The sequence below is a fragment of the Carassius carassius genome, chromosome 12, assembly GCF_963082965.1.
Source record: "Carassius carassius chromosome 12, fCarCar2.1, whole genome shotgun sequence".
Taxonomy (NCBI): domain Eukaryota; kingdom Metazoa; phylum Chordata; class Actinopteri; order Cypriniformes; family Cyprinidae; genus Carassius; species Carassius carassius.
In genome coordinates, this window is record NC_081766.1 from 11,320,917 (window position 1) to 11,345,394 (window position 24,478).

The 24,478-nt window shown below is 38.8% G+C and overlaps 1 protein-coding gene across 2 annotated transcripts in view; it reads right to left on the reverse strand.

The window, feature by feature from the left end:
* Nucleotides 1-7,923: 7,923 nt before the first annotated feature.
* The window catches only part of tnr (tenascin R (restrictin, janusin)), a 149,177-nt gene continuing 132,622 nt past the window's right edge, over nt 7,924-24,478 (reverse strand). For both annotated transcript variants that reach the window (XM_059563466.1, XM_059563465.1), the window contains 7 exons: nt 22,635-22,765; nt 20,867-20,999; nt 20,388-20,539; nt 16,611-16,707; nt 10,515-10,676; nt 10,188-10,351; nt 7,924-8,048 (listed from right to left, as the gene is read on the reverse strand). In XM_059563466.1, coding sequence (XP_059419449.1) covers nt 7,932-8,048; nt 10,188-10,351; nt 10,515-10,676; nt 16,611-16,707; nt 20,388-20,539; nt 20,867-20,999; nt 22,635-22,765 — 956 coding nt within the window. In that variant the 3' untranslated portion in view covers nt 7,924-7,931. The remainder of the gene's footprint in view (nt 8,049-10,187; nt 10,352-10,514; nt 10,677-16,610; nt 16,708-20,387; nt 20,540-20,866; nt 21,000-22,634; nt 22,766-24,478) is intronic.

Sequence of the window (24,478 nt, forward strand, 5' to 3'; positions counted from 1 at the left end):
TCTTTACAGGCTAATTAAAGATTTGTAAATGATAGCATTCTTTAAAAGCATATAACTCATTTCTCAGTTCCACTGACCTGTCGAGATCAGGAAAAGAGCTTACAAATAAAGACACATCACTTCTTTTAGCAAACTCTTCATTCTTCTGTATAGGAATCACCTTCAGCTGCATGGATGTACCTTACCTTCAGATGTACGTCAGTTGCCAGTGTTACTCCACAACATATGCATGTGCCACAGAATGTACTTCCACTGGTTCTGTTGAAGCTGTTTCAGAGATTTAAATTTGGTTTCTGATTTAACCACCGTGTGTGTGCTGCCATTAGTGAGTCCTCCTACAGGCAGACGCTCAAGACTCTTATTCTGGTGTCAGGAGTGATTAGTTCGCAGTGTTCAGTGACTTGTGAAGGGGGTGGTGTATTCTGCCTACATACATCAGACTCACCCTGGGCACGGTGCATACTGTACATGGACCTAGAGCTCTGATAATAGAGTGAAGAGGTTCTGAGGCCAGGGGGTTCAACCCCTTTGGTTGGTGATGGGGCTATAAAGTGCATTATCAGACTACTTCAAGTGTGTAAATACCTGTGGCATACTCTAATCTCTACCTCATACCGCCTAGAAAGCATTGAAAAGGCAAGCATTAATGTAACTTTAATTCAGGCCCTAGCAAGTCAGTTCAAGACTGCTATGCACCCGCCATAGATAAAAGGGGTTATTACAGCTGTAATGGTGAACAGACTCACGTACAAAGAAGATTCCTTATGTATTTTTAGATTATAAATTAACACCTAGCAAGAGTGTGTCTAAGGCTGTGAAATGTATGATGCAAAAATAACAAATAAACAGTATATACAATTCCATGGCCATAACCATGTCTTGATCATTGGGAGGACCATATAACCTACACACACACTCACACCTATAGCTATATGAGACTTTTTCTCCACACACGGTTCGGCACGCACTTGGACCATGGTTCAAATTAAAAATGACATCTGTGATATGGTTTGTTAAAAACAATGCATAAAACTTTGGCTAATGTTGCTTCTGTCGATGGATATGCATTCTGGCTTCCCAATATATTAAATTAATATATTTCTTTAAAAATAATTAAGCAATGAACATTTTGTCAGAACCACTAGTAAATTCGGTTACTTTGTCTAGTTTTTTACTCTTTTTCATACAAAATGTGCGACAAAGGCGTCTCGTTGGGCTAAGTGATGCAGAAGTGTGTTCCAAAAAAAAAAAGAAAAGTTTTTGACCCCTACACCCTTCATCCCTTAGAAACTCTCACTCCGGAGGGTAAAACCTTTGAAGGGATTAGGGCACAGGGATGAGCCCTTCCGAATGTAACACAGGGTAAAACAGTTTGTCTGAAGCCCAAACACAGACAAGTGGAATGATAACATTTTAGGGCATAACTAACTGTCGTATAATCAATATTACAAGGGATGTATGTTAACAAAACTCTTCAATCATCAAGCTTTTATTCAGTGACATAACTTGCAATGGTTCTTAAATAAATAAATCACTTCACATTCAAATTTTTATTTTGAATATTTTATTAATGTGTAGAAAATGTATTAAAAAAGGAACTATACAGCACATTATAAGTTAAACTAGAGCTAATTTGATCTGTTACAATAATATCCAAGGTTATCTGACAATGTGGTTAGTGAGTTCGGTACAAATGTCTCAAAGATGTTTTTTTGCACACACCTGCTTCATTAGTGTTCATGCTAAACACATTTCCCAAGAGCCATAGAGGAAAAGGACAAGCAGTAAAGCATTTTTACTGCTCTACAACATCCTCTAAGGTACAAAAAGTATGGGATTTTTAAAATATCATAATGAAATTAAATAAATGTATATGAGAGTAGTAAAATGACCTACTTTCCTGCATACCACAGAGTTAGAGTTCCAAGTCTTAAGTGTAACGTGTGTTCCTATGGTGAATGTTGAGCCATAAGTGGTTTGGTGGATGGGAGGCATGAAGAATGAAGGGGACTTGAAGTATCCCCACCATATGCTGAGTCAATGAATAATGAAGGAAACTCTGCTGTCTCTCTGTTGAGAAGCCTCAATCAGTCAACACAACACTGAAGTCTCTATTCCTCTTTCAGAAATAACTAAAGAAGGGCTGCTTTTTTTGTGAAACAAGAAATGATTTTTAGAAACAATTAGTTTTCTGACGGAAACGGTTAGAAAACACAAGGAGGAACACATATTTCCACCCATGTTCTCTACAGAACAGTAACTGGAGAAAATTGTGCCTTCTGGTGCAAGCAAAATGTAAGTATTTTTTCAGTGTTACATGCAATTACCTTGAGCTGATTAAGAATTTACTTGGTTTCTAGTTCCGATGCCAGCTGTTGCCAAGCTCTCTACTCTTCACCCCTCAAAAAAAGAAAAAAATGAAGAAAAAAAGAAAAGAAAAAATAGAACCAAAGGAAAAGGGTAGAAACTCTTTGAAGACATCATAGTGCCGTCTCTCAAAAAAGGCTCATTAGGAGATTTGCGACTATGTGAAACCGGTGTTGTGAGAGAAGCAGAACACCAGAGAACTGCAGAATATTTATCTACGGCCTTACACAATAGGGCAGAGCATACAGATATAATAGATTTGAATATTTATATAATTTATGATATAATGAATTTTAAATTTGATTTAGTCTCTTTAAGACTTGTGCCATGATTTTGGTATTTGGGAACACTTGCTAATATTTTCTTTGGTAAAGATAACATTTAATGTTACTGACATCCAAAAGGATTCCACTTCAGGAACTCGAGCTGCGTCGAGGACGCTTTGGGGAACGCCTCCAGCATGACGTCTCTGAATAATGTGTGTAATCAGTCCAATGTATGGGCGAGACGTCACAGGCAGGTGACATCAGACACCAGGAAGCATAAAAACATGAGCGGCGAAGCCGGCAGCCAGCCTTCTGTTTTCAGCAAGTGCTCTGTGTGTGTGTCAGTCGCTATCTGTTTGTCCACTGATAAACTTCATTGTCAAAGCTTCAATCAAGACTCCTCTTTGAGGAGGGAGCCTTCATTGGCTTTCTCGCGGTGCCAGCCCCGCTTTCGCCGAGGCAGAGCGGTGGTTGTGCTCGCAGGTTTCGCTTTCGGATCCGCTGGAAGGAATGTAGACGGGCAAGTCCCTATCTTCTTCCTAAACCACCAGATCCGGCGCCCGCTCTCGGTGGTTTGGAAGCCTGTGTTTTCAGTACTTTCTCCCCGGTAAGAGGGCGTGAGACGCTGCCTGTCTTTCTCTGAGGAGTTTGATGTGGAAGGCATCGATGAGCTCGCCAGTTGCCCAAGCATCAGTTGCACAAGCACCAGTTACACAAGCATATTATGCCTAATATTATAATAAGCAGCATTAATGAGGAGTGGAGCTCACACAGTCAGCTCTCGGGGGGCTGACTGTGCTTTTCTCGCTGTAAAACACTCCGCTCTCACCGTGCATGCGATCTTGCTGTTGCGGTCGCGCTGCTGCTGAGGCACGAATGAAATCGTGTATTACATTGTTTCGTTTTGATGTGAGGTTTTCTACACCAGACCAAGTTGACTCATCTGATTGTTGACTACATTTAATTCTGAGGACTAAAATAACATTTATCTGACTATGTGAAGTTAGATGTAATTTCTTGTGTGAGAACACTTTTCACCTCTCTTCCTATGAGGAGGTTGAGGCGGTCAGGGGCTGCTGGGCGGAGCAGTCCCAACTGTGTTCCAGCCCCTCGGGCCGGGGGTGTCACTCTCGTACTCCGCAGATGCTATAGTCAAAGTGGCGCTCTCAGGCCAAAGGCTTCTAGTGGAAAGCGGTTCTGCAGACCGTCGTTTTCGCTGGATGGCCTTCGTCATAACGTCTTGACGCCTAAGGCCTAAGACCTTTTTAAGGGCCAACTCCCTCTGGGGAAGAGCGGTGTACACCGCATTACACGGTGCCTGTCTCTCCTCAGTGCCTTTAGGAGATCGTTCTGCCAACCCTGCCGGTGTTCCAGGGTGCAGCGATCTCCGGCGAGCGCTTCTCTCAGTTACCGCCCAGAGATGTAGCGGTGCTAAGAGGCTCGCTACCTCTATGGAGGTCTCTAGAGCAGCTAGTACGGTCATCCCCTGCCGGTCCGCTGAGGCATCGAGCTAGTGGCTCTAGACAAACACCAGAGGCCAGTCTCACGAGACTGGTTCCCTTAGGAGGTCACATGGTGGTGTGGGAACCCCTGCCAAGTGTGCTTCATGGGGTCCTGCCCCGAGCAGGGTCTGGTCTAGTCTTCCTAGCAGACGATGTGGGTCTGAGGACCGTCATTTTTAGGAGACTTCAGCTTCGAGAGTCCTGATGCTGTGGCTCCGGACCTCAGAGGGCAGGCCCCTCTGGGGAAAAGCAGTGTACACTGCATTACACAGTGCCCGTCCTGCACACTGTAGTGAGAGACCACAGAATCCAGTTCTGGTGGGCCCCAAGCAGGCTCTGGTAATGGAACAGAAGTAGACTCTCTCGGAGGCTATCGAGGTGGTCCCTCCTCGGGATCCAGAGTCCGGGTCGTACAGCTGGTAATTCACTGTTCCGTGGAAGGATGAGGTGTTGTGTCCTTTTTTAGATCTGCACTTTTTGAACCACTCAGTCAGGGGACTGAAGTTCAGTACGCTTGCACAGGCCAAGTCCGAGGACTGGTGTGTCATGATCTATCAAAAAGATGCACTTTGATGAAGAAGGATCCTCATCCTTCTTCATCGAAAGTTCCTGAGGTTTGCTTTTGCTTTTTTCCTCTGGCTTTGCACTCTCACCCCACACTTTCACGACTCAACCACAGTGACAATTGGTTGATATTAGCTCAATCAGAGCAGATGACTGTCCGGCATCGAGGTGTCGTTCTCGCTCACATGAAAGTGCTGGGGTTAAGACTTAACTCTAAGGAAAGTGTGCTTTCTCCAGTACAGAGAACCACTTATCTGGGCGTGGTGTGGTATTCGACAACCTTGGTTCTTGTCTCAGGGCCTAGTGCTGGGAGCTCCTTGTCACCGCGTAATGCCTCACTGGCTGGGGTGCGGTCATGAGTGGCCACCCTTCCCGGGGTCTGTTGAATCCAACACGCATATCATCTGCCCGAGGATGCTGGCTGTGCTTCAAGAACTACATTACTTCTGCCAGACCTAAGAGGTCACCATGTGTTGCTGCGCACCGACAACACAGCAGTGGTCTCTTTCTTACATCAACCACCAAGGAGTTCTGCACTCACGCCATTTATGCAAACTAGCGTACCAGATCCTTGTGTGGTCCCAGGGCGAACTCCTCTCACTGAGAGCAGTCCACATTCCTGGGCATCTTAATATGGGAGCAGACATCCTGTTGAGGCAGGGGCCGAGGCCCGGAGAATGGCGGCTTCACACCGAGGTGATGAAGCAGAGTTGGAGAGGTTGGCCAGACTCGGGGGGATCTGTTTGTGACTCGAGAGACATCGCACTGTCCCCTCTGGCTTCCTCTGACTCATCCATCTCCACTGGGGCTGGACGCCATGGTACAGACATTGCCGAGGCTTCATCTGTGCGTTTTTCCCCCGATTGCTCTGCTCCCGGGAATTATGGAGAGAGTGCGCCGGGGTGTGAAGCTTTTCACTTCTCGTTGTGGAGACCGCAGCTTGACCCAGTTAACTGCCCGGTCGGTACAGTGCTGGAGTTCCTGCAGGCTCTCCGCAGGGTTGACCCACTCCACCCTGAAGGTCTACGTGTCAGCCATGGCAGCCTACCATGACCCTCTCGGTGGCCAGTCAGAGGGCAGAAACCCTCTGTTTACATGTTTCCTCCATGGTGCGCTGAGGCTGAGGCCTCCGGCCAGAAGAACCTTATACTAAGCGTTGATCAGGATGCTATCCTAAGCCTCCAGTCCTCTGATCTCCCCTTTCTTGGGGGTCAAGACTAACTCCTTCTGAAGTTGGCCATTGGACGGGTTGTCCCCGATTACCGTCTGGCTCCTGTCTCCTTCTCTTGCTTTAGCTGTGCTCTGCCACACTAGGCAGAGATTTGAAAGGCTGGTGGCTTGGGCATTCTTGTTCCCCAAAGCGTCCTCGACGCAGCACAAGTTCCTGAAGAGGAACGTCTAAGGTTACATATGTTACCCTGGTTCCTCGAAGGATCGAGACGCTGCGTCACAGTGCCACACTTCCAGGCATCTCTGGCTGGTTCTTGCTTCATCCTTTGAGGCTGGCTGCCGGTTTCGCCACTCGTGCTTTTATGCTTCCTGGTCTCTGACGTCACCCGCCTATGACATCTCGCCCATCCATTTGATTACACACGTTATTCAGAGATGTCACGCTGGAGGAATTCCCAAAAGCGTCCTCGACGCAGCGTCTCGTTCCTTCGAGGAACCAGGGTTACATACGTAACCTTAGACGTTCTTCAAAGTTTTCCTAAAAACAACAAACAGGTTTGCTTAGTTTTGCCTTAAGCTGAAATGCAGAATGCAATGTAATGCAATGAAGTGTTTTAACTGAATTTCAGAATATCTGTATTATGCATTAAATTGTTGAAAATAAACTAACATGTAATATTTTACTGTTTCAGTACTTTCAACAAATACACAGAAAACAACATATTCCAACAACATCTTCAGTGTTGCCAGGAGTTAATTAGACAATGAACCCACTCTAATTCAAAACTGAGAGAGAGAGTAATATGTTATAAGAGAAAGAATTATCTTGCTGAGGTAAGAGTTATATTGCATGAGGAAGGTTTAGAAAAATATGACATGGTTGTACTCCTTTACAAACCTTTCAATCACTGAACAAAATACACTGAAGCCATGTTAAACTACAGAACAAAATAATATATTCTTATCAGGTGCAAAACAGGTAAAAAGAAAGTTCTAAGTTGCACAGAGTTGCACTGCTTATGTGTCCTACTGTGTGTACATCAAGTTTTGAAAGCTCAAGCCTGACTGTTTTTCAGGAGGTGTCTGTCCAGCTTCATTTTAGAATGACTATAGATGAAAGGAACAGAAGGTCTATGAAAAGAACCCTTTAAATGGTCTTCAATCTGCTTGTACCTCTGCAGTGTAAAATATAGACTGCAATTCTCCTGCACTCACCTATGAATTGCTATTAATATAGAGGATTTACCAAGACACAGATGGACACCATTATTCTTTCAAGTCTATAGGAACAAAAACACTAAAAACATGGAGTATGAGACATTTATGTAAAAATTCTCCATGCGACTTTTCATATGTACATATCAGGGCTCTCATTACAGTTCATACCTTAAAAACTGATGTGGGATGATGTAAAAGTATTACTAATCAGCCTTGCACAAAAATTTTATGAAATAAAATCAAATACGGGGCACATTATCAGACTGAAAATAATGTGATTATTCCTTTTTTTTCAGATCAATCTGTTTTGACCCCAGATACTGAAAAAATCTTTGGTTTCCGAGGTTTAAAAATAATCACAACATTTTGTGTTTTTGTCTCATCTTTTCCAGAAAACCCTGCATTTTCTGCAATGCTGCAACAGTACAATGGCCAACTGTTAATGCAAGTTTAAATAGGAGATGACAATACAAATACTAAAACAAATATTGTTGGCTTCAGGGTGCAGTAAATGAAAAATATAACACTGTAATGGGTCACATGAACATGAATCAAAACTGACCAAAAATCATTCAGTTACTTTTTTTTTTTAAAGGTATTTCTCATCATTTATAAAAATATAAGCATCTCATTTTAACGGGCATTCATTTTCTTCTAAAATCATTAATCTCAAAGGGAGAAATTATCTCTTTTCTTCACAATGATGAGGTTCTTTCCACATGCCTCATACTGCACATGTGCTAAAAATAGCAAAGCTTACCTAGTCTTTAATCTCCCAGACTTGAACAAAAAGCATTACACATAAGAAAGTCACTGAACCTCAAGGTTAACAATTTACATCAGATTAATGGGTGGACCTCCTCCGCTTGCCACTGATGCTGCGGTAGTTGAAAGGTCTCATCTTCATCTCCACAAAAGGGATGGAAAACTCATGGCCTTTCCAGTGGTACCAGTTTATACCCTGCCGAAGTCAAACACATAATGTCAATCCACAAACAGTCTAACTATGTTTAACAGTTTAACTATGATCTCATTAACATTTGTACTTGTAGGGATAGAAAGATGTTCTGGTTCTACCACAGAGAGCTAACATTGTTAAATGTGTGGTGATGTAATCTACCATTTTTTGGAGGGACAAATATAATGGTATGCTCTGTGGATATAAAAGGAGACTTGGCGCTGTGGTGGCACATGTGGTTACTTTGTATTGGATAGGCAAAATGAATCCCCCAGTTATGATTTGGTAAAGTGTGCATGTGTATAATGTCATATGAGTGATGTGGTTTAATGTTTGTATATTAAAGAGACCAGTCCTGTATTTTATTGTATGCTGTTTTTGAATAAATTGTGTGAAACCTTCCATTATTTTTTGATACCTGTCTCAGCCACAATGTATGTGTTTTGGGTACTTTTTGTACTTGTGGGTCTATTTCTGGGGTTGCATAGTCTAAAATTTAGTGCCAAAATTGGCATAGGTTCTAGTCCTTGAGATAGGAGGGCCACATACCAGTATTAAATTGTATTAGCATCTTAAATGTAAACCCTTTTACGTTCATACAACTTAAGAAGCATACAAATGTTTACCATTATTTGCATTTTTTAATTATTGTTTAATAGCTGATAACTCATAAAAATGCAACACTAAAGATTTAAATAACTTGTTTTAAACGTTATATTTATTTAGAGATTTAACAATGTTATTAAATTATTAGTGTTTCTAAAGATTTGATTTAAAAGTGAGTAAGATGAAAGCAAGCAAACCAATATCTAAAACATGTCATTTCTAAACTGAAGAAACTGTTTTTCAGTATTGTGCAACCTTATTAAATCCATAGGTTAATTTTATGGACTTTTTATTAAATTAAGTTAAAGTCTTGTTATGGAATGGTACAATGAAACCATTTTGTCAATTTCAGTTTTGCCAGAAAAGTCTTAAAGATCAATACAATTTGTATATAAGCTATACATAAGTAAATGTTTTTAGATGCTGCCAGTATGTTGATCATGTACATTTCAGTATCTATTGAAATGCACAAAAACCTTTATGTACAATTTATGTACAAAATTGCTGAGCAATTCAATGTTATTGCCACTGAAATGCTCCACAAAGAACACCTCTCAAAATAATATTTTTCTTCTATAAATCTTTATTAGTTTTCAGACTTTTATGAAAAAATAAAAAATAAATAAATACCACAGATACTGATGGGAAATATGACCTTATCGGTTATAATAAGCTACACCAACTCAAATGAAAGAAGACAGTGAGAAAACAGGACATGACACCATGCCATTGAGCAAGGACGGATGTAGAATATTTATACCATTGGCATTAGTTCTCAGTAAACTTCGAAATGCTTTTGCAAATTTCCTGTCTTTTCAACACCTGCCCTTGCAAACAAAACCACAAACATTGAGTCACAAAGCAGAAGGCCCTGTAGATGTTCTGTAAGCTAAAATCACTTAATTAAAATTGTTATCAAGGTAATGAGTTCCTATGAGATTTTTCATGTGTAGGCAGTTTGTGTCTCCTTGTAATTCTTTATACTATATAGACGGTGGAAACAACCAGCGTATTAAGGTGGAAAGGTCACATTAGCAAAATTTCAGGGACAAACAAGGTCAGTTGTCTATCACTAAATTACATTTATGCATTTAGCAGACACTTTTATCAAAAGAGACTTACAGTGCATTCAGGCTAACATTTTTTTTACCTAACGTGTTCCCTGTGAATCGAACCCACAACCTTGCACTGCTAATGCAATGCTCCACCACTTGAGCCACAGGAACACTATCATCAATAGTGTAGCAATCTTTGAAGCACCGCCCACACAGAAGCCACTTTCAAACCAAGCAGCTTTGTGTGGGTCAACATGGTGAATCTGCACGACCATCTTGAACTTGTTGTGAGATCTGCATGGGAAATCCTTCACCCTCACTCGATATTTACAATCTCTAAGATTCCTACTGGATTTTGCTTGCCAGAATTTGCATAATAACATAATAACATAATAACATCAATAAATGTGACTGAACTTTTAGGCTAATTATGTGGATATACCAAACATTTCAATCCAGTGTTTAAGACTACCTGGCTTACCTGACTATGTCTCGACTCTCCGTATTTGCCGTTAAGGTTGGCTCGATGACAGTTTTTGTACCACCAGGCTCCCTTGTAGGACATTGCACAGTTGGTGACAGCGATATCATTGTCCTTGTCCTTAGTAGAGAAAGGTCTGCTCTGGTGGTAGCTTAGAGAGTCACCTGAAGCAAAACAAGAACATAATTACAACTAATAGGTTTAAATATCCAAAAACAATCTGAAGAGATAATCTCTGGGGTGTTTTAAATGGTTAAATGAATCAAAAACAAGTTATTTCCCTATCAGTGTGTGTAAAATGAATGCCCGAATGTCCTCCAGCCACACCTGCAGTGCCATTATACTCTCCTATCCTCAGTTTGTAGAGGCTCTTGGAATCTCCGATGGAAAACCTGTCATAGTTGGCATATACAGACTCCTGGCCATCTTTCATGTCAATGCGGAGCTCGTAACGACCTTGAGCTGCAATCTTCATAATGTTGTCCAAGCCTGCATGGAAAAATGGGGGAATAAATTAAAACATCCATCTCACCCCTGTGTTCTAGCCCCTTAACATGTGAAAACGTTATCTTCAAATATGGTCCACACTGATAAGAGCCCATAATTTAATATAAAAGTGTTGGCTCCTGTTTGGTGGTCCATCTCACTTTCTCTGACTCTTATATGTTGTGAAGATAAGGAGCAACAGACTGTAGATAAACAATCTGTTTATTGAAGATAATCAAATTTTCTGACTGTGCAGTGGAGAAACGTCCTGTCTGGCTAAAGACACAATCACTTTTTAATAGCGTAGATGACTCCTGATAATAGAACTTCATCCATTTCGTGAGTATCTAGAAGGATGTGCCATTACTCTGAACTGTAGCTAAGCCCTTAAACTCACTTCAGGACTTAATGCCACAGAATGAACTTAGGAATCAGAAAGGTGATGAACTGTAACGGTGAGGGGAAGAGATCTGAATTACCAGACATGGCAAAAGAGCATCTTTAAAGGTGGCCATTGTTGTAATGAGATTAGTAAAAATAAAAACACTCATTAAATCGCAGCATGCACACTATTTTTTAGTGACCCAATCAGTACAATCTCAGCAAGAGACGGTGTTTTTACTTGATTAAAATCAGCCAGGCATCACACGACATGGTAGCTAAATTATTATAGAATCATATCACTTTTATCACCATTTTACTGCACTTTAACAGCACACTGCACATTTTTGTTATCCCACTAGGACTGTTTTAAGCATTAACCTAACAAAATCAGTGTTTATATATATATAAAAAAGATAAAAATAATGAGTAGGAAAGAATTTTTTATTTATATTTTTTCAGTGCAATGGGGAGTAAAATTAACCATTTTAAACTATTTTATCACACTGGTTAGTGAAGAACAGGCTGTACGCTTGTTACTATAGCTTAATTTCCAAGCAGAAACTGAAATATATACATAACATTAGTTCTGTGTCCTCTGAGGAAGAACACTCTAATTTTCAAGTGTGTTGCAAAGAAAATAGCTTTTATTTTTATCAGTTCAGGAAGGCTGCATTGAAATCTCCTAGAACAGACAAGTGGAGTCTATTACTTTTCAGAATTACTTTGTGCCTTCTTCCATAACACTATATCTCTATAGTATCATCCTATCTGCATGGCTGAACTCCAGCCACATTACCTAAATACACCATTCAGGAGAAACTGAATGCCATGACCAAGTGAGGGATGATAAAGAAAGCCTAAGGACCATGCAGAAGTGAGAAGCACCATGGGAACGCAGACTTACTCTTTACTTTGAATGTTTGAATGGAGTAGGGCAACAAATTTAGTGTCTGCCAGGTTGTGTGATTGATGAACAGACAGTGTTTGTGGGGGATGTAGATTTTTTATTTTATTAATAAAATGTCTAGCACGATTACAAAACAGCTTCACATTACAAAACATAAGTTGTGAAACCATAAACGGCCATAAACTAGCTACAGTTAGACCATGTTTCTACCAACCACAAGCAGAGTGTCACACTGGGGTTAAACTAAATATATAACAGAAGCACTCATCTGTGTATTTTCAGCTCTGGTTTTTTAAAATCACACAGTGTTATTATAGAGCTACAGCAGAAGCTACAGGAGCTACTGACCACACAGCCCTTCTAATTTTTTTTTTTATCACAGTAAGAAGGCATACTAGTGATTATTTACCACAACTTCTAACATAACATACCACAACCTCTAACACAACTTCTCCAACATAAGTCATAAAGTGATTTCATTATTGAAGTTATATAAGACGCTCTTCAAACGAACTGGTGCAGAACTGCTGCAGACAGTATTTACTTTCTGCACTGTAAAACCCGACAAGTTAACTTAACTCAAACCGTTTGAGTAAACCGATTGCCTTGACTGTAATACCCGACAAGTAAACTTAACTCAAACGGTTTGAGTAAACAGATATCCTTAAGTTATGTTAACTCAAACCATTTGAGGAAACCGATTGCCTTAAACCGTTTAAGTTGAAAAAACTCACAGTTATGAGTACTCTGAACTTAATTCAGTTGAGTTCACTGAAAGAAGATATACATTGCAATTAAGTAATTAAGTGATTAATTGAGTGATAATTGAGTTTAGTGATGAACACCTGCTGTTAACAAACAGAATCACTGAAGAAAAGAGAGAAAGGAACTGCAGCTGACTTCAGACACAGCCTCACTCAAACCTGACAAGTTATGTTAACTCAAACCGTTTGAGGAAACCGATTGCCTTAAACCATTTAAGTTGAAAAAACTAACAGTTATGAGTACTCTGAACTTAATTCAGTTGAGTTCACTGAAAGAAGATGTACATTGCAATTAAGATTAACTAAGTGCTGATTGTTCATTAGTGATGAACAGCTGCTGTTAACAAACAGAAACACTGAAGAAAAGAGAAACACAAGAACTACTACAACTGACTTCAGACACAGTCTTAGATGAAATCAACTGAAATAAAATACATGAAATCTCTCAAGATCTGATTAAATAACCCCACAAACAGCATCACCAGCTCCACTTATTAATAACCAGACTGACTTTATTTCTGTCAGACGTCTACAGAAGATCTTATTGAGAATGAACTAAGGTTTAGATGTTGATTTATTGTTTCATTTGGAGTAACCATGTTAGAGATCAGTGTTTGCTTTAGTTGGGCTCTTGACCCTTGACTTCTGTCTTTGTGTTTTCTCTGGCTGTTATAACCGTGTGTTTTTAAAACACACTTGTTGTAACTCAAAAGCCCAGAAAAAATGCCATCAGGTGTTAACCTGTACCTAGGTGTAGGTTGTTATACTTTATATTGGTGACGATAATTATTCATTATTATTCACAATTATTGAGCCGTACAGAGTCTAATCTTTGATGAAGTAGGTGTAGTGTAATTTGTAGAAGTGGTTCTAGTAAAAAATGACACTAAGAGCCAGTGGTTCTGTGATAATCAGTTAAAATAAAAATGACTTTCTAAACATTTTGTACACATACATTTTTCTTCTATGCCAGTAGTTGGTCAAACACAGACATTAATAATCAGAATATGAACCTCTACAATGGTGACGAAAAAAAACATGCTGCAATGCATGCTGGGTACTATTGAAGTACAGAACTCATCCATGGCTCCCAGCATGCTCTGTAGCATTTTTTTTTAATGGTCACCATTGTTGAGGTTCATATGCTGATTATTGATGTCTGTGTGTGACTGATTGACACTATAGAAGTCCAAACTGTTTGGAAAGTCTTTGTATTATCTGATTATCACAGAACCACTGGCTCTTAGCATCCATTTACTATAATCAATAAAAAATTACACAACACCTATTTCATCAGAGATTAGACTCCGTACAGTTCAATAATTGATGATTATCATCATCAATATAAAGTATAACAACTTACACCTAGGTACAGGTTAGCACCTGATGGCATTTCTTCTGGGCTTTTGAATTACAACAAATGTGTTTTAGAAACACACGGTTATAACAGCCAGAGAAAACACAAAGACCGAAGTAAAGGGTTAAGAGCCCAACTAAAGCAAACACTGATCTCTAACATGGTTACTTCAAATGAAAAAATAAATCAACATCTAAACCTTAGTTCATTCTCAATAAGATCTTCTGTAGACGTCTGACAGAAATAAAGTCAGTCTGGTTATTAATAAGTGGAGCTGGTGATGCTGTTTGTGGGGTTGTTTAATCAGATCTTGAGAGATTTCATGTATTTTATTTCAGTTGATTTAATCTAAGGCTGTGTCTGAAGTCAGTTGTAGTAGTTCTTATGTTTCTCTTTTCTTCAGTGATTCTGTTTGTTAACAGCAGCTGTTCATCACTAATGCTCAATCAGCACTTAGTTAATCACTTAATTACTTGAATGCAAAGTTTCAAAACTTACATGGTTTAAATCAAGGCAATCTGTTTACTCAAACGGTTTGAGTTAAGTTAACTTGTCGGGTTTTACAGTGTGTTCATGAGCTGAAATGTTTCAAATGAGCTCCTTCTACACTAAATATAGTTCTATCAGGACCACTATAGTCAAAATGATTGACACATTGCATACAGTCCGGACTGGCGGTATGGTTCTGTTCTGGGAAAAAACACCCCCAAACCACAAACTGATAGCAAATCTTAAAGGAGAAGCATGTCCTTCCAAAACAGCAGAGGCTGGGGCAGCTTGCCTCTTACAAGAGGAGAATAGCAGCAGAAGGGGGTGCTCTTCTTTAATAAGTGTCTGAGAAGAGCAGCATGCCCCTTTAATGCAGTAACTGAATCTTTCAAGCAACAAGCATTTTGTCAGTACCAGAAGTTTAAGCAACAAGCATTTTGCCCTTACTCAGATGCCGTTTTAGCATTTGTATAATAACCTTTAGCAGTGAAATGTATATAGTGTGTGTTAAGTAACAAGAATATTACGATACACTAGATAGCTTTAGACAATAAGAATGTTGCCGTCTTAAACACAGCGTGTTGGCAATAATAGTTGTGTAAGCTTAAAGAAACTGCATTTCCAAAACTAGATTAGCCTTAAGGAGCAAGCATGGTTCATAAATCAGCTTTATAAACAGGCCTCTGATGTGGTAAGTTTAACTGGGTACCAGTGTGTCAAAATACAACCAATTAGCAGGGGCGTAGCCATCATTCTAGAAGTGAAGTGCACAGAAATGTCAAATGGAATAGCACTTCATTTATTTATTTAGTCTCACTGACAGGCTTTATTTCTTTCTTATCTCTTACTTTTAATTTGAAAAGAAATCAAATACATGGCTTGGCGATTACCAATGATTTGTGTTATTAATTAAATGTATAATATTTTTCCTATATTTTTCTTAATTTCTGTTTTATGGTTTGCTTATACACAATAAATTTTTTTGCCAATAAACCTAATGGCAGAAAGCAGATCTGGTGCAAACTGTTGTTGATGCAGTCACATTAGCACAAATTCAGCGATGGTTTACAGGCAAAGAGTCCATGTCAATGATATATTGATGACAGAAGCAGCCTCGCTCAGATCACTTCCAATTTCGCCTCTCATATCAATCAACATGGCGAATTCATGTTCAAGTTCACAAACTAGAATCTGGTGAGAAACCGCCTGGGGAACAAACTCCTCTCGCAAAATTCCTGATTGTATGCTTCCTACAGTAAGCTATGCTTGATTGATATATATTATCCATGTATACATGTATGCAGAGGCTTAATTTGTAGTGTTTACTTTTTATCTGTAATTGTTGTAATGCTTTGACCCTGATTTTTAATGAATATAATTATAGCTTTCTATTAAGATTTATGCATCAGGGATAAAAAGGAAAAGGGTCTCTTTTGTTTTCCATCAAATTGGATTTTGATGAAAATAATTACCGGATCATTTAAATAGAATCTGAAAGCTCAGTCACCATGACAGACTGAGGGGTCCTGGAAGCACAGAGCCCATGCAAACACAAGATACTGTATGCGGGAGGGCACATGGAAAATTTCAAAGGATGGTGATTTGATGCAGCCTCTCACAGCGCTAGAGGAACTAGAGTTATTTTCATCTTTATTCAGAGCAGCACCACACTGGCTCTCATTTGAAAGTGTTATTCATATAATTCAAGTAAATAGGCGAGTTATAGTGTCCCTGAAGCAAGGAAGGGTTAAGTACTATGATAAAAATATAGACGGTTTCCCATCTAATGCCTATCTGATATTTAAATAAAGAAACCTTATCATTGCTAGTCAAGGTCACTCATCAATTACAAGACTGAAGCTTAAACAAAACTCAGACATTTGCGAGAAAGTGCTGACCAAATTTAGATCAGCCTGAAGAGATTAATGGGGCTTTTAATGACTATATTTTGTAATGGGTCATCATGCAGCAGCTTTTTTCCCCAGACAGCTGTAACTGCTCTGTCTATAATTCAAGTGTATTTCACGTCTTCTCACCGAGCCAGAATTCATCCTCCAGGTTGCCAAAGCCGATCTTGTAGTCACTCCACTTCCTGGAGAAATCAGTCAAACCGTTCTGACGTCGCTGGAACACCTTAAACACAATTAGCAGATGTACAGCTGCTGCACTCTATGTCAATTAAATATAATGCATTTAGGGCAATATGGAGCATATGAATGGCAATATATCCCAACAGTGTAATTTAACTTTGGGATGATGACATCTGCAAAAGAGGCAGCTGTGTCCATGGCTGTAGCAAGGAGAATGTGAGGCCCTGTGCGAAGTTGACGTGTGAGGCCCTCTGCAATTGTGTGTGTGTGTGTGTGTGTGTGGGGGGGGGGGGGGGGGGGGGGTTGGGGTGGGGGTTGCTTTAGTAATGAATGCAACTTTAACACATTGTAAGATCTCCTACATAATAAAGTTTATAATATATAGTATAGTATAGTAGAGTATAGTATATAATAATAATAAAAAAGCAATTAAATAATTAAATGATTAAAAGTGATTTAAGGGAATAAGTAAATAAGAATGCTAAAATAAATTCTAGGTTTGTAGTTATATATGAAGCAGTAATCAATTTACACTATTTGAAAATAATATTTTATTTGAAAATGTGTACATTCACGCATGCCTTATAGTTAAAAACGCAAACATCTCTTGTCACGTTCATTTATGATTTACATGAATCATGATTGCGTATTCTCAATTCAAAATGGTGAAATTTCATAAAAAGTTGAGTAGTTTGCATTACTAGATATTGCATTACTTTTGGTCGCTGAACATTTCTATCGTAAAACGTTTTTTGTTTTTGTTTTGTTTTTTATACAGTACTACTTACATCTTACCTGACAGTGACAGTTAGATTCTTCTTTGATTTGATTGGCCATTTTGATTGGCTGACATGCTCTGCTGGACCACTGAGGCAGACAGCTTAAAACTTTTTGTCCACAAACAGCTTTACTTATTCTTATAACCAGAGTCTTAAACTGTCAGCTATGACTATTTTAGTCTTTCAAAGGACAAAATGGTGTAAAAACAGTAATAAAAATGAGACATAAACTACATAAATTGCAGGCCCTTAGAGGCGTGAGACCCTGTGAGGTCACACTTGGCACAGCCCTTGCGATGGTACTGGATGTGTTGACGGTCATGACCAGTAAAGAGCCTCTTGAAAAGACCAGAATGGGCAATTGCCACAATACGTTGTGTTTCAAATACTGGTCGCTGGTGTGGGATGCCGGCAGGGTCCAAAATGTACACTTGTTAGGTGCCAAAGGCGATAATAGCTTTTTCCCATTTGGCTGCTAACTTTATTAGAAAAAACAGTATTACATGTTTTAATCAATAGTAAAATCAATAATCTGACTTTTGCCGATGTAATTGATGTACAGTGGGTATAGATAAAAACCCAACCCCCCCAATAATCTAATTTTGTTACTTTGCAGCCTGAAATGAAGATGGACACAGTTTTGGTTTTATCCAGCTGTATTTTTTTCAGTGCAACATCCAAGTTTGAGCACACAGTGGTTAGAGGAGAAAAGGGTGAATAGCCGCGTTTCCACTGTTGAGCTTAAACCGGGCGTGCTAGTGCATGCCAGGGCCAGTTGCATTTCCACTGTCACTTCCGGGGCTTGATTGTGCCTCGCCGGGGCTTCCTCGGGGCAAGACTTTAAAAATAAGTTGAGCTCAAAACTCACTCTTAGTCAGCAGAGAGTGTTTGAATTAACTTGATCTTATGTGGATTATTATCACCATACAAGGCAGAAATATTTATAAGCGATGTAAAAGATTATGCACGCTAGACATTAACAGTACCACAGTAAACATGGTAAATGTGACCGTTTAAAGAAATCAGACATCAGCTTCTTATTCTCTATCACAATCGTGTATTTATTTAGTAACTTAGCTGTCATAAGTCTCGTCTCAAGAGTTTAGCTCCACGTAGCCTATCATAAAAATATAATAATGGTTTTCGTTTGGGAGCTTTTATAAAAATAGAGATATTATAATTCATTCTAAATGTGATGTATAGGCTACTGTGGCTACAAATAAACAGAAACGGACTCGACTGAATAAGCAGGCTATTTTCCTAAGCGTTGAAATAAAATAAATAAAATAAAAATACATTTGTTTCTGTGCGGATTAATTTTGAGTCCTGATAAATTAATGCATTATGATCAATGTATCACTTATTCTATAGTTAAACATCAATGCTTTTGGATTTAAATATTTAACAAAGCATGCAAACAAACGGACGCTTTTATCATGTTCATTTTGTGATCGCGCTAGTTCCAGTGACTTATTGCTTAGTTTTCTGATAACTTCTCTTTGTTGGTGAAATGAAGTGGTTGTATGACGTTGTTCCTGAGAGGCGTGTAAAGGGCGGGTTTTAGTGACGCGCAGCTGAGCTTCAGGCCCTGACTGTGGAAACGCTGCGCTATTCTGGCCTCGGTGCTACTGGCCCGAGACTATTAGCCCCGCCCGGCCCGGCCCGTTTTAAGCCCTGGCCCGCACTGGCCCGACAGTGTAAATGCGGCTATTGTCCTTGCATGGCCTAGTCAGAGCCCAGACTTAAAGCCCAATGAAAACCTGTGGAATGATTTGAAGACTGCAGTCCACAAACGCTGACCATCAAATTTAACTGAACTTGAGCAGTTCTGCAAAGAAGAGTGGGCAAATTTTGCCATGTCTAGATGTGCAAAGTTAGTTGAAACAGACAGATCCCAACAGACTAAAGACTGTAATTAAAGCAAAAGGTGGTTCAACAAAATACTGACACAAGGGGGTGATCCTTTTTCAAACTCAGTGATTCTGTTTTTTTTTCTATATATATATATATATATATATATATATATATATATATATATATATATATATATATATATATATATATATATATATATATATAATTTTTTTTTCTGACATGTTGGTGTTATTTCTTTCACTTGGATGTTATAAGTTGCACTCAGTAAACACAGCTTGATAAAACAAAAACTCTGTCCATCTTTATTTAGGCTGCAAAGCAACAAAATGTGATTATTTTAAAGGGGGGTGATTCTTTTTTATACATACTGTATATCTACTAAAGAGACTCAATACAATTTTCTTCAGTGGAAACATTTATCATATTTTTTTTCTCTAGACCTCCATGTGCTTTCAATGAGTGGTTGAGATTGGCTTATCTTGTTTGTGACAGAAAGAATATTACCTTGTTTATGCTAAAAATGTTTAAATTAAAATAATTAATTCATAGAGAAATAAATAAATTTAGCTAAATAATTATAATAAAAAAATAAAACAAGCCAATTAATAACAAGCAGTTATATATATATATATATATATATATAGTGAATAATTGATTTGATCAATAAAATTATTTTCAGTTTTTATATTTTACATTACTACAGTTTTTTGGACGGTACAATGTTTCTATAGCCTGTAAATGTTCTCAATTCACCTGCCAGACAGATCTAGCAAAAAAAATTGGATTTTGAATATATGTAGATTCCCTGGTGATGACACCAAGTCCTCAGCTACCTTATGTAGCTGGTTAACCTGAATCCCCAGAAAAAAATATGCTGATCATCTAGCTTGTAAACAGCATGCCAGTACTGAAAATGAACACTGGTCTTTTCAACAAGGGTCAGTCAGTTCTATAATGTGGCATTGTGGGATTTTGTGTAAATCATATATTTTGCATGAATCATATATTTTGCCAGATGTACAGTACAATACATACAGACTCAGATGTGACAGTAAGTTCTCTCACTCACTATCCAGCCGCCTCCGTCGGTGGTCATGTCGCAGTAAACCTGCACACCTTGGCTGAGGTCTCTGTTGATGTATGTGGTGTAAATTCCACTCAGTGTCTCTCCGTTAAGGAGGTGTTGCGCACAGTTCTGTGGCGTGGGAAACAATCGGTTTCCTGAGGAGGAAAAGGGTTGAGAAACATCCAAAACAACCAAGCAAAAGAAAGCGAGGGGACACTGGGAGGTTAATGAGTGGTGATTTGCATCGCTGCCATGTCAATGGAGTGTGAATCTGTTGATGTTATGAAACGCTATCTTGGGAAGTTGGGTGCTTGTAAAATCACAGAAATACGAGGTAATAAATGAGGGATGCAAACAGATGCCTTGAAGGTGTCGCTATTGATTTGTACTTGATAACGTTTACGGGGCGATAGTGTGAATTTGTACCTAATGAGGTGAGTAAACCCGATCTGAAGTCTACAGGAGATGTGGAAGATTTGCACCTGTTGTGAAAGATGTAGAAACAATGGCGCTGGTCTCTAATCCTCTAGCAGCTTGCAGTCTCACAGTATATTCAGTGGTCTCCGCCACCCCCTCGAGACGGATCCATGTGTCTTCGGCATCTAAGATCAGCTCCTAAAACACAATCAAACACAGTCTACTGATCCGCAGGCACGCAGAGGCATTAGTACATTACCTCTGTTCAAACACCGTAGACCAAAACTAAACAAAGAACTGCTCAGCGGCAGAGCGGGTTTGTGGAAACCATACCAAGAGATAGTAAAAAAAAGAACAGCTGCTCTTTGCATTGTGGGTAGGAAAGATGTTCCTCAAAAACAAACAGAACACAGATCACAATCACTTTAGGAACTGTCTGACAAATTGTTGTGATCCCAAGCTGCTTACTGTTGGGTGCTTTTTAAAGAATGCTGCCGTTCCTCCCTGTGTTTTTCTACACTATGATTGGCAGCTCTAAAATGCTAACAGCTAAAAAATGATGGGGGAGAAAGAGACTTATCAGGCCCTGGTGCTGCTGGGGAGAGATGCCATTTCTATTTTGGTCTTCAGCTCATAACAGTTCACTTTCCTTTTTTTTTTTTTTTTACTTTTATCGAACTAATCTGCCATACATTATTGTGCTTTTCAGAATTTTTACTTTGAGGATTCACCAGGGACCTGAATGGACAATGGCACAAATTTTATACACCTCAAATGACCCAGCCTTGAGGTGTATAAAATATGAAACATTTGATTCAATATTCATCCTTTTCCAGGAAAAGTCACACATTTTAAGCAATTTCTAATCAGAATTATGCAGCACAGTAGTGTTTTAATGAAGTCACATCAAGGTTTCTCTGTATGCAGAGGATATTGAGCAGGTAATGGTAATAGGGAAGCTGCTGTCTATAGCAGAGTGGGATCCATTTTTTATGTCCTCATCTTGATTCTTTTACAATCCTGAATCTGAAATACGGGATGAAGCAGCAACACATAGTGGATGCAGAAACTGTATTATTTTTTCGTCATTCTAAGTTTTAGAAAAATTTCCAAATTGCATGTTATTATCAAAACTCTCAGCATTAGATGCCAACCTGGTTCTAGTGGAAAGAGATAGCTTTCATGTCTAAGATGCATCAGCGGGGTTTATATCATCTGTGCACCACTGACACCCACTGGAAAGATACAAACACTAACAGTGGGCTACTAGGTCAGAGCGGTCTGTGTTGCAGTGATTGTGTGTCTCTGTGTATGACAACATAAATCTAAAGATTATAATCCATAACCTTTTGTATTTCCAACATTTTCATCATTGCATTTTCCCATCAGGCTGGTTAAAAAACGGTATCCAAAACAGATTATAGGACAGTGATCATGCATTACAAGTAATGCAATTATTTGAAATAGATACTGTATCTACTGTATCATTTCAGATAAATTAATTCAGGGAAGTCTTTAATAGGCATACTGTGTCTGGAATGAATCAAAGAATTTAATTAAATTGAGCTATTCCGATTGGAAGCTCTAACGGCTCCCTTAGATGGTGGATCTCTGTGGGAAGTGGTTTATTAGATCATGAAGTTATTATGAGATCAGGCTGTACGTCGAGTACAGTTTAATTCTGAATTGCATTGAGCATAGAAATGTGACAATTATCAAGTTTAAAAATATCAAAACCAACAAAAAAAAATGTTTACACAGCAAGCATGTAGACGTATTTAAAACACTTCCAGCTGTATTCACTGCTCAAGGTAAAATCCATTTTATGCTTGCCTTTCGACTGCCATCCGCTGCTTTGTAGGTCAGCATGTAGTTATCGATGTCTGCGATGGGCGGCTGCCAGGATATGAGGGCACTTCGATGGTTAATCTCACTAGCTGTCAGGTTCTGGGGCGCATCCATGGCTGTTTAAACAAAAATTAAAGAGACTAAAGTCCCATTACCAGGTTTTCAAGCAACATTACACTACACTTTAACTTTCTTAAATGACTGTAAATAAGTCTACTGGATACATAGATTCAAAAACTCCATTAACATGATTTACAGTAAAGGTTTTCTGGTCAGATAATACTATTTACTTGTATATTTTATTTATGTTTTGTGTGTGTGTGTGTGTGTTTTCTTGGACTTGATCAATCATGAGCGAACACGACAGCTTTCACTGTCTTATAACCAGCAAATGTATCTGAGATAAATGGGAATGTTAACAGATTATAGCTATTGATAATCTACAGGTATTTGAGACCAGTTTGGTTTACACCGAAAAGCTACACTAACAGAGCATGCTTAAACTGACCATCCCCCACCTGACATTCAGCTGTTTCTTTCTTTATCTGATGCTATTGTCTGTGTATAGTGTGTATGTTTGGAGCTGTGTCAGCACACCCACTGGAGCCATGTTAACTGGTCGCTAGCCTGAGGACAGAATAAATCACAAGGTTGCGTGTAGTGTATGTTTCAAGCACAGTGACAGATCCTCTTCAGACAGAAGACAATTAGTGTGTGTTCACTGGCGTCCTGTCTCTCAACGTGATCTCTTATCAGTCAGCACGCCACTCTCCCTCCAGCAGAGTGTCAGCATGCACACAACCTAAACACTCAAAGACTTTCCTTTCATACTACAAATGCTGATGCTTCTTTTCCATCAGCTCTTTTCCATCCATCTATTTGCAAAAAAACTAGATGTATTTTTTTTTTTTTTCTTCAGTGTGTTAAAAAGATCTACAGAAATACAGATCTCCTTGTCAGATCCTACTTCTCATTCTCTGGAACTGAAAGTATGAAATGTCTTAGAAATGAACTGATATATATATATATATATATATATAAACACACACACACACACACACACACACACACACATTCAAGTGACACTGATGACTGGAGTAATGGCTGATGAAAATAAAAAGGTTTAAAGGTTAAAATTACATTCAAAAATATATTAAAATAAAAACATTTCAAATGTAAGAATATTTAACAATATTTCCCTTTTACTGTATTTTTGATCAAATAAATGCAGCTTTAGCAAGCATAAGATACTTCTTTAAAAAAACTAAATAAAATACAAAAAAAAAAAACATAAAATAATCTTAACAACTCAAACTGTTGAACGGTATTTATATGTATAAAATGTTTTAAATGTTTTAACATACTCAGATAAACATTCTGCCCTTGATTTCTCATTACTTTAAACTGACTAAGCAGCCAAACTAACCAAATGCACCTATCGAGAATGAAATACAACTGTGGAGAAATGGAGAGATGCTCATGTGCTTATCTGAGAAACACATTTATATTCCTGTCCTCACCTAATCCCTTTGACGATGAAGTTAGAACTGTAATCTAAATCAAAATGACAGACAGCACTAATCCTGAAATCGGCACGAAATTTGTTAGTCTTTGTACTCTTAATTATAAATTATCCCCTTAAGCTTCCATAAGCCTCCTCATAAATGACTAAATGATGCATCTATGACACTTCAACTCCCTCAGGGTGGGAGTTGGCAGATTCTTAAAAATTCTGTAAAAAAATTCAGGAAAGTTTTTTCAGGCATTGCAGGCAATGAATTTTTTTTTTTTAATCAGAGCAGGACAGGATCTAAACCCACTGTTATTAG